The 11,551-nt window shown below is 38.6% G+C and overlaps 1 protein-coding gene across 1 annotated transcript in view; it reads left to right on the plus strand.

The window, feature by feature from the left end:
- LOC124243412 (olfactory receptor 2A2-like) overlaps positions 1-709 on the plus strand; it is a 1,992-nt gene extending 1,283 nt beyond the window's left edge. The window contains exon 2 of the mRNA XM_046668984.1: positions 1-709. Coding sequence (XP_046524940.1) covers positions 1-709 — 709 coding nt within the window.
- Positions 710-11,551: the final 10,842 nt, after the last annotated feature.

Genomic DNA, 11,551 nt, shown 5'->3' on the forward strand with positions numbered 1-11,551 from the left:
TAATGTGCCCAAGATGTTGGCAAACTTAGTGAAACACAACAAAACCATCTCCTTTGTTCCTTGCGTTATGCAGACATTTTTGTATTCAGGTTTTGCTGCTACAGAGTGCCTGCTTTTGGTAGTGATGTCCTATGATAGGTTTGTGGCGATCTGCCACCCCCTCCAGTACACTGTCATCATGAACTGGAGAGTGTGTATAGTTCTGACTTTCACATCTTGGTCAGGTGGATTTATTCTGTCTTTGGTACAGGTGATTCTCCTTCTCAGGTTGCCCTTCTGTGGGCCCCGGGAAGTGAACCACCTCTTCTGTGAAATTCTGTCTGTCCTCAAGCTGGCCTGTGCTGACACCTGGATCAACCAAGTGGTTATCTTTGCTACCTGTGTGTTTATCTTAGTCGGGCCTCTCTGCTTAATGCTACTCTCCTACATGCACATCCTCTGGGCTGTCCTAAAGATCCAGTCAAAGGAAGGCCGAATAAAGGCCTTCTCCACCTGCCTCTCCCACCTCTGTGTGGTTGGACTCCTCTTTGGCATCGCCATGGTGGTTTATATAGTCCCGGATTCCAATCAACGAGAAGAGCAGGAGAAAATACTGTCCCTGTTTCACAGTCTGTTTAACCCCATGCTGAACCCCCTCATCTACAGCCTGAGGAATGCTCAGGTGAAGGGCGCCTTGTATCGAGCACTGCAGAAGAAGAGGTCCATGTGAAAGGTAAAGAGAATGTTGTTTGATCAGGGATTTCCTTTTAAAATATGTGATTTGCTGAAACAAATACTCAAAAAAATGTCCACATTAAAATTTTGATATAAACATGGTTTTGCCCAAATTCTAGATGAAAATAGGGCAAAGTTCCATGGAAAAGCCTATCTTCCAAACTTGAGAGACCACATTAGGAAATGAGACAGCTAAATTTTCATAATATCCTTTTTTTAAAGAAATATTGAATTGACTTTAGTTTTTAAAGCCAGGAATATTAATGGAGAATAAAATTACAGGTAAGAAAATGACATCAATGCTTTTCTCTGCGTTATGTATTTAGATTATGTGACTTCTCACCTTGTGGTAGCTCAAAACAGTACAGTAAAATTAATACCATGGCAGAGAACTTCCATATTAGACCTGAAATTTCAACACAGAAAATATCACAGAGTTATATGACTCTATCTCCCCATTTGTGAGGTGAAAGAAATAAGAGTTTAGAGAAACTGTAAATTCCTTAATGGAATAATTTAGGAGTAAAGAGATAAAAGTTAAGGAAAGCTTTACTCCAACAAGAAACTATATAAAATATCCTAAAGTATATAAAAAGTTTAGGATTTGGTTCAAGGGAAATCATAAGCGAATGTTTAAATAGTTCTAGAGGTAAAGGTTTTGAACATTGCCCAAACATTACATTTATTTTGTGGTTATAATAATGTATAATAAGGCAAGATTTAATTGTGTTGAAGTTCTTAAAAAATTTCCTACCAATATTTTTGTAATGTTTGAGCCAGCTTATCTGAAGATGGTTTGAGGTAGCACCAAGGAGCGTGAGACAACCAGGATATAGCCGACATCATTTCTCTTTTATGGTGGCAAAAGTTCCTCTGGATTTATGAAACCAGATTGAACAACAGTCTTCATGATGCTAATGAGGATGAAATAAGTAAGGGCTGCTCTTTTTTTTTTTTAAGATTCAATATTTGTATATATTGCAAAATAATCACAATAATTATAGTTAACATCCCTCATCACACGTAGTCACAAAAATTTTTCCTTATAATGAGAACATTTAAGATCTAATCATAGCAACTTTCAAATATGCAATACAATATTACTAACTATAGTCACTATGCTGTGCATACATCCCCATGATTTATTTATGTATAACTCTCAGCTTCTACTTTTTAATCCCCTACACCCATTTTGCTCAGCCCCCACCCTTCACCTTTGCAACTACCAATTAGTTCTTGGCATCTATGAGCTGTTTTTTTTAGATTCCACATATAAGTGAGATCATACGGTATTTGACTTATTTCACTTAGCCTAATGCCCTGAAGGTCCATCTGTGTTGTCAAAAATGGCAAGATTTTCTGCTTTTAAATGGCTGAATAATGTTCCATTATGTGGTGTGTGGGTGTATCTACGAGATTTTCTTTATCCATTCATCCATTGATGGACCCTTAGCTTATTTCTATGTCTTGACTATTGTAAATAATGCTGCAATGAACATGGTGGTGCAGATACCTTTTTGACTTAGTGTCGTCATTTCCTTCAGATAAATACCCGGAAGTAGAATTGCTGGATCATATGGTAGTTCTGTATTTAACTTTTTCAGGAATCTCCATAGTGTTTTCAGTAGTTGCTTCACCAGTTTACATTTCTACTAACAGTGCACAAGGGTTCCCTTTTCTCCACATTCTCACTAACACTTGTTATATCTTGTGTTTTTGATAACAGTCATCCTAAAAAACTGAGGTGATATCTCACTGTGGTTATGATTTGAGTTTCCCTGATGATTAGTGATGTTGAGCACCTTTGCATGTCCCTATTGGCCATCTGTATGTCTTCTTTTGAAAAATGTCCTTTCAGATCCTCTGCCCATATTTAAACCAGATTGTTGGTTTGTTTGTTTTTCTTTCTATTGAGTTGTATGAGTTCTTTGTATATTTTGCATATTAACCCCTTAGCAGATATATGATTTGCAAATATTTTCTCCCATTTGGTAGTTTGTCTTTTCATGTTGTTGATGGTCTCCTTTGCTATGAGGAAGCATTTTAGTTTTATATAAAATGTATCATGATGCTAATTATTCTGTATTTTTTGACAAGTAATGAATATCTTACATCAAGTCTAAAATTATAGAAAAACTACAAAACTAAAAATAATCACCTTCCATTCTAAAAATAGGTAATACCCAAAGCATAAAATATACAGCATTAAACACTGTAAATACAGGTAGGTGTTAAGAAAGACAAGAAGTCAAAAAGGTGAAGATATCTACAAAATCTTCTAACTTATCAAGACTCAAACATCACCTCCTCAAAACTTGCATATTTCAAAGATTCCCTTTGTCTTCACTAAGACAAAGATGAGACTTTGACTCATCACTCCAGTTTTATCTTTTTACCCAAATCAATTTACAACATAAACAAACCTTAAGAACAAAAGCACAATAGAGGGTTTATTTCTGGCAATACGTTAGAGGAGTTGTTTTCAGATGCTTTGGTGGGAGAATTCTCCAACATAAAAATGTTTAAAATTGATAAGAAGCAAAAATATATCCTTCTTGTCAGTCTTTCCCTTTTTATCAGGAAGGAAAATCTTTTCCAGAAGCACTTCCTCTCGTCAGATTTTTTCTTGTATTCCAGTAGCCAAAGTGGGCCAAATGGCCATCTCTAAACCGGTCAATGATAATGAGGATGAAACTGAGAGCTTGGCTTAGATTAATCCTCATTTAATCCTCTCTGGCACCAGATGAGCTCCACTTTCTCTGACAACTTTACTACCTAGTACCTGAAGAGAATGAGTACTAGGTCAGCAAAGAAGTGGGTAAGCACCAGAGGGCAGACAACCAGCAGTACCTGCTAAATGGTTTAAGTTCTGAAGCAAGCCTTCTGAATCTTGAGAAACAGGAAATTGAAGTGTGCTAATTATTCCATCCTTCAGTTTTAGGGATCTAATGGATGCTTTCTCCAGATAAGACATAATGTTTTCAAAACCTAATGGCTACAATCTCTAAATATAATGGAAAATTATTCTTATATCAAGGAGATTGTGTTAAGAACTTTATCTTACAGTTACAAAAGGATTCTGGGGGCTGGCCCCATGGTATAGTGGTTAAAATTCAGTGAGCTCTGCTTCAGTGGCCCATGTTCACAGGTTCAGATTTCAGGCATGCATCTACTCCACTTGTTAGCCATGCTGTGGCAGTGACCCACATCCAAAACAGAGGATTGGCACACATATTAACTCAGGGCTAATCTTCCTCAACCAAAAAAAAAGAGGAAGATTGGCAAAGGATGTCACCTCAGGGCGCATCTTCCTCAGCAAAAAAAAAAGAAAAAAAAAAGGATTCTGAAGTAACATGAGTGTTTTAGTTACATAGTAGATACTTTTCCTTCTGCTACCTTAAAAAAAATATGTACTTAAAGATTGAATGAGGAATATGAACCAATTTTTATAGAAAATATTTATCATTATCTGTTTATTGTTTTCTTTTATTTCTCTAAGGGTGCAAAGATATGTGAGATTCTGCTAACCAAATGTGTGGGTGAATGGTTGCATTTTTCAAATGGCTTAACTTATTTTTATATACAAAAAGTATTCTTTTTACACAAAAAAATAAAAGTGAACTTTGTACCAAAATATCATGTGATTACATTTTTGTTAAACTATTCATGTATCTGTACATTAGTCTTGGATCTGTCTATATTCATGGAGAACTCTCTGGGATATTGAGCTAATAATCCTAATGGTTATTTCAATGTACTGTGATCTGGAATAGGTTTAGATTTTTTCTTTATACTCTTCAGAATTGCTTTTTTTGTACATGTGGAGCTCATGTCCTTTTATGACAAGTATTCCATTTTTTCCCTAAAAGTGATTGGAGAGAGAGGATGGTAAAGAGGGGTGGGGACTTTGAAGGAAGAGGTCACACAAGTGCATCTCTCCTGTTTATCACTAGATGTGACCAAGGGGAATGCAGATTTGTCTCTGTTCATCAGTTGTGTCCCTTAGCACCTATAACCTCTACTCTGCCTGTCACATTACCTGTCTGTAGTAAGCATTCCATTAAGGAATTAATTAAGGAATTAAGCAGTGGTCAGCACCCTCTCTTCAACCCCTGAACAAAGTGCAGTACAATGCTGTGATCCCATTAATCAGCCCAATCAAGGAGAGGCAATTGCTGGAGAAGTCTACTGCTGCAAGAGAGAAAAGCATCCCCACGTGAAGACCATTCACCCCCAGCACAGCAGCAGTGGAAAGGAGTTTGAAAAGAAAACTGTTAGGCCAATGTATTCCTCACCTGACGTTCTAAGCAGGAAGTAGGCATCAATTAAGTACTTACAGCTACAAGTAGGAAAGGTGATGTTTACAATTACCTATTTTTCCCTCTGCTTGGATCTTTGTGCCCACTGCTATGGCTTTCTACACATGTTAATCCTCCTCAGCCACCTCAGACAATATATTCATCCCTCAGGAGATTTCTATTCTCCTTCTCGACTAGCTGCTTCCTAGCAATTCCATCTGCCTTTATCCTGTGTTGAAATTCTTAGTTCCTTGGTCTTATGACTTCCTCTTTCTTGATTTCTCCCTCTTTTGATGGAGAACATCCTAGAACAGCTTTGCCGTTAAAACATGCACCGTGACTGAAGTTATGGTGAAAACAGTCATCAACACTTGCAATTTCCCATCATTGTTTATATTATTTTATCTTTTTCAAATATCCCAGTGAAATTTTATGTGCTAAGTGGACCAAAAAACAAAATATGGACGGAATCAATACTGTGAAGGAGAAATTTCTGTCTCAGAGATGGCAAAATGCTCAAATGATACTTAGGCGAAACTGTAAATATTATATTTAATTGTGATCTGCAAATGCTTTTCTCTCTAAATTGACCTTCATTTAATAAAGATCCATCATTAATATAGAGCCAAGTATACTTTGTAATTTTTATTCTTACTAAAACATAAAATATTAATATAAGTATTAATAAAACTCACAAGAAGTCTAAGACTTTCCACAGTAAATGTTTTTACTCTATCCATTTGAAACATTAAAAGCAAAACTGGCCACAGATCATGATAGCTCTTACAATCCACAGTAGGCTCTGTTAAATGTCATCATATTGTCTTCAACAAAAGAAATAAAAATGGTAATTATGCATATCTGAATGAACATGCACTAAATTTTTATCCATAGCTCTGTCTGCATGTAAATGAAAAAAATTGTTTTTCTGTAATAATCGTGCTTTGTTTGTAAAACACAGGAGATGATGAACAATAAAAATTACTAAAAGTGATAAATTATTGAAGCACAGCACTGAAGGATGTTGTGATTTTCTACCAGAGAAGACCAATTTGGGTTGGGATAGTTGAAGAGGGCTCCATGAGGGCTTTGAAGGATTGGCATTCTGTTAGAAGTCAAATGGTTAAGACAAGGAGAAAATTGACTTGAAACAAGGACTAAGAATTTCAAAGGCAGGAGTACTGGGGAGTAGGACTTGAACGAAGTAGAGAGTGTGTTGGAGAATAAGGAGGTAAATGGAGTTAGGCTGGATTGGACAAACATTATTTTAAGAAAAGAAATAACCCCAATTTGCCTCCTCTGAAATGTATTCTTTTTCTACTCTCCAATGAATTAAATGCATTCCTTCTATTCTGAATTGCCCCTTCCACCACAAGTGAAGAACTAAGACTCTCTAGAGAGCTAGATTAAGATAGACACTAGGAAGTTAGACCTGGAAGGACTTGACAATCATCAAACATCTTCACTTTGTTTGAGAGAGAGGGAGAGAGAGAGAGAGAGAGAGAAAGTTCATTTTAACTGTATACCTTACTCCAGAATGAAGACATAAAAATGTGGCTCAGAAATCTGGAGATGTTAGAAATGGAGGAGAAATTAAAGACAATTTAGGGAGAGGTATATCTAAACTCCTAAGTCAAAAATGTTTGTAAGTGAGGAATGTGCAGGGATTATTGGGCAATAGCATTGCCTCCATTGGGAGATCACCTATTTCTCTGAGATGAAGTCTTAACAGGGTCCATGGGGCACCTCCTATGAGAGATCCAGAAATTACAGCCTCTCCTCTGCAGTCAATCAGGAGGAATCAGAGCGTGGAGCAATTTTAAAACTGATAAAATAAGGATGAGGAGAAATTAATTAATGATGCAATCATGAATTTTTTTATTTTCTGTGGCAGAGTCTTGCATAGTTTAGAGACATCCTGGCTTCACCATATGCCAAGCAAACAAAAACGCATTCCAGACAAACCCAAAAATGCCCATGGGAGACTGACAGAAGAAAATGAATTGACATGGGAAATGCGTACATTGGTTCACCTGCCCATGGGAAAGGAGCAAACTCCTTAAATCTCTATGGGGAGAATGCGAGTAGACTTAATGCCACATGATTCTGTCCCCTGAATCATTGTTTGTGTCTGTGGGGACAGATTTGGGGGTCAAACGATGATAGAAAATCCCTCCCCTGAAGAAGCAAGTCTATCATAAAGCTCTGTGATGAGAGCTGTGTATCTGGGCTTCCCCTCCCCATGAGGCCCCTTTAGAGAGGAGAATCAATCCCAGTCCTCCTTCTCTGTGAGCTTTCTTCTAAGCCCAAGGCCACGTTTGATAAAAGAACACAGATGGTACCACTGTAAGGGAAAATGGTTCATCAGCCCTGAGCAGGGGTCTGCAGGTGGGAAATGGGAAAGGGGAATGAATGAGACCACTGGCTCTAGGGATCCATGATTAAATGCCTTCCCTGTGCGGCCCTAAGCCTGTCTTTATAACTAGGGTCCTGAGGGTATCACTAGGGACCACTACCTATCCCCATGGTGTGGCCACAATGCCTCTGACCCTCTAGGACTCTGTCCAGTCCCCCTCATCATGTTCATGTGGCAGTTCTTGGCTTTGTCATGACTGTCAGAGGAGAGAAGTCAGCTATCCATCCATGTAGGTGATCAACTGGCTACAGGGCTACAAGGAACTTCAGGAGCCAAGAGGCCCAGGTGTGTCTTTTTACAAATAAAAGATCCTAGAGTCAACCCAGTGGTGTAGTGGTTAAGGTCACGTGCTCCACTTGGTGGACCTGGGATCACAGGTTCAGATCTGGGGCACAGACCTACATACCACTCATCAAGCTATGCTGTGGTGGCATCCCACATGCAGAATAGAGGAAGTTTGGCACAGACATTAGCTTGGCGACAATCTTCCTCAAGCAAAAAGAGGAAAATTGGCAACAGGTGTTAGTTCATGGCCAATCTTCCTCACTGCAAAAACAAAAAACAAAAAACAAAGGATCCTGAAGGCAGAGGGGAGTGGTTTGCTTGCCCTGAGACTGATCTTCCTTCCCCACCGCTAACTGACTGCCCTCACAGATTATCAGAAATATTGTCTGGCCAAACAGGACCCATTTCTCACTTGTCCAGGAGATAGATGGCATTCTCTAACAGGGAAAACTCAGTGTGTCTTTTCGTTCCTTATTTTAGCGGAGAAATATTATGATTCCTTACATGTTTCCAAAGGATTATTGGATCCAGAAGTTACCCTGCAATGATGATTTTAAAACCCCTCAAAACATATCTTTAAGCACATATTAAGGGTCTTAAGTGAGTAAACTCATTTAATTCTCTCAGCTGTCATATGAGGTAGGGTTTAGTATTCATCCCATTTTGCAGATGGAAGAACTGAGGAACAGAGAGGCACAGATTGGTCACAAGATTTGCACTCAGGCAGTTGGGCTCAGAATCCATGTTTGCTTGTTTATTTCTTAAACTCTGCTACTCATTAAGATCAAGCTGAGTGTCGAAGCAACTGTTGGAGACGGTAAGTAATTTCTGAGTAAGTGTGAAAATGGGACAACTCTGTGCTGCCCCAGATCTGCATCTTTGACAGCCCAGGGCTCTCACTCTCAGAGAGTGATCAATAAGAACTTTACTTTAGGTCAGTGTAAACATCCTGAATACGGCCCCCTTACCTTTCACAAGAGTCACACTCTCACATTGGGATATTTGCAATGGCAGAACTGCCGTTTGAGTTTTAAAAACTGTATTTTCTTCTTCAATCCAGGAGGGAGTTTACTTTAGAGGATTCCTCCATTTCTGTAAATTCCTTTTTAAGCTTAACTTTAAAAATTGGCATATTGAACCATTAATAGAAATGGAAGTAAAAACTGTGTTTATTTAAACTCAAAACTAATCACAAAGAAAAGCAAGATAGATGCGCAAGAGTTTACAATTCCTTGATTTTTTTTGTTGGTTCTCTTATCTCAATAACTTGAAATCTTCCTTTAATTTTGTGGTCTCTTTAATACCATTTATAACAGCTCATTTTATTTAACTCTTAATATATACCAGTTTAATAGTATTTATTCTTCACCTCATTCTTTGCACATATATTGCCAATATTTTACAAAGGAAAACAGGGAGGCTTAGAATAAGTGACTCAAGTTCATATAGTTCACGTTGCAGCAGCGAGGCGGGAGTGATGGTCTGACAATACTGGTAAGCGTGCTGCCTTCATCCTTATCGGGGAGCTTGTGTCCTTCAGTCCTTCCTCATGGTCATGCTATGGAAGAACGGAGAAACGTATCTGTGAAACTTTTTCCTCATTCTGTGCATGTGCTCTTTCTTGAATGTATAGCTAGAGAGAACTTTTAAAGAAATCTTCATTTCAAGGATCTCCTGCTTTATTGTATCTGCCACGGGCTTTTGCTCACAGGAAAAAAAAATGCGACTTCTTGAACTGTGAAATTCAACATTCATAATCATCCCAATATTTAGAAAAGGATTGCTTTCCCTTCTACAGTAGTTTTATACTTCTCTTGTCATCACAAATGAGCCGATCAACAACTAGTGGGTGTCGACAGCCATCGTTATAGAGCCGTCTCCTCATGGGCTTCACACAAAGCTATAAAAAGTGTATTTGACATCAAGTATTATACGTGGTTTGTCTGTAGTTCACATCTGAGGAAACGAGTTAGTTACTAAAAATTCTATTTGCCTCCTTATTTATTCCTGGCATTTGGAAATAGTTTTTTCTATGCTACTGGTTTCTTTCATAAATGTCTTACTTTAAAAATTAGCTGTAAAACTGTATAATTCCAGATTGTTTTAATTGTGAACTTTGCTCAAGGATCCTAATCATTTGGGTAAAGGACAATGATAGCCTGCGTATGTGATAGCTGAAGAATCCACGTGCCCCCACTATGCTAAGTCACTGGCTGGGTGCAAGAGAAGCACACATGGACGTCCCAGTTGAGCCCACTGGGCTTTTCCTTTGTTGCACTCCCAGGATTCCATCTCAGGCCCAGACAGGCTGCCCAGGCCCCGCCCTCAGCCTGCCTGCCCTTCCTCTTCAAGCTCTCCCCCACACTTCACCTCCTGCAGGCCTCCCCTGACTCATGCAAACATGATATTTGGAAAGAAATATATTCTTTTCAGCTTCCTGTGTCCTTATTAGCTGTGAAGACATTCATACAGGAGTCTTTATGGTGTCATTATCTAATTTTCTGTCATTACTTTTTCTCTTTGCTTTCCATCATGACAAAATGTGCTATTCAAGAGGAGCCTTAAAAACTTACAAAATGTCTATGTCCCTGGAGGTCTCAGGGATTAAGAGCCCTCTGACATCCTATTCAACTTAAGTCAGCGGGACCGATTAACACAACATTTGGTGTGTCCACAAAGGGCCAATTCCATTCTGTCATTAAATTTGTATTCTCCAGAAAATTGTTTCCATTTCATATATCTGCTAATTGGCAGTTCAATTTCTATGCTTTAACTGTGCTCTGCTTGCATGAATTTTAAAATACATCAATTAAGAAGAATTCAAAACTGTTATCTGTCAGCTCAAATAAAATCAATTAATTAACATTTGAGTGACTTTGTAAGATATTTTACTGACCATAATTTGCTGCTATTTCTTGGGAGCTCCAGTAAAGTTTCCACTCAAAACTTAGGAAGTTAGCCTAAGAGGGCCACCTGTGCTGAAGAGAAACACCCAATCTATGTAGGCATAGACACCTAAATTCACATGAAAGAGAGAAATTGTCTTTCAATATGCAGATCATGTGTGGTACAATTATCTGACTGACCACTCTGGAACTATAAAACTTGATGATCAAATGCTTAAAAGAACTCTGGCTATAAGGGACAAAATATATCAACTGTATTCCTAGCATGCCATAATGTGCTGTGCACAGGTACATATTGCTTTTGTTTTTGTGGGTGGAAAGCTATTGAACAGAAGAGAACACAATGAGGTTCTGATGGGAATAAAGCATAGACTTCACATGGTGGGAATGAATGCCCTGGGAAATGGCCCCACTCTCACAGGAGGAAGGTTCAGGGAGGACTTAAGCCATATTTAGACTAAATTAGATAAGGTGGGACTACTACTTATCTAACCCTCTTATGAGGGACCCGATATTTTGGGGTAACAAAATGTGTATCATAACTGCAGTCACACCATTAGTACACAATGGCAACAAGAAGCATAATGGAAGTGGCACAAAACAAAACATGGCTTCAGGAGAGACAGGTACTATCTAGGCATCATTGGACAAGCAGAATTCACTTTTACTGGATAAATATTTGCTAATTAAAATGAACAGGTTAGAGGGAATTCTCTTCCAGGAGGAAGGCAAGGGATGGGAATCAGCTGGAAATATGTGGAGACTTCAGTGAAATGGATCAGGAAGACTCAATAAATAATGCTGGATACCCCTGGGGCTCAGTTCTAACCTAACAGGACCTCTTGACTGTGTTGATGCAGATGGAAGCTAAAGTGACCACAGGGCAACGGCCCTCCATTCTAGCTGCTGAGGCCCAAGAGGTGCCCTTGTGG

The sequence above is a fragment of the Equus quagga genome, chromosome 8 (genome assembly GCF_021613505.1).
Source record: "Equus quagga isolate Etosha38 chromosome 8, UCLA_HA_Equagga_1.0, whole genome shotgun sequence".
Classification (NCBI taxonomy): Eukaryota; Metazoa; Chordata; class Mammalia; order Perissodactyla; family Equidae; genus Equus; species Equus quagga.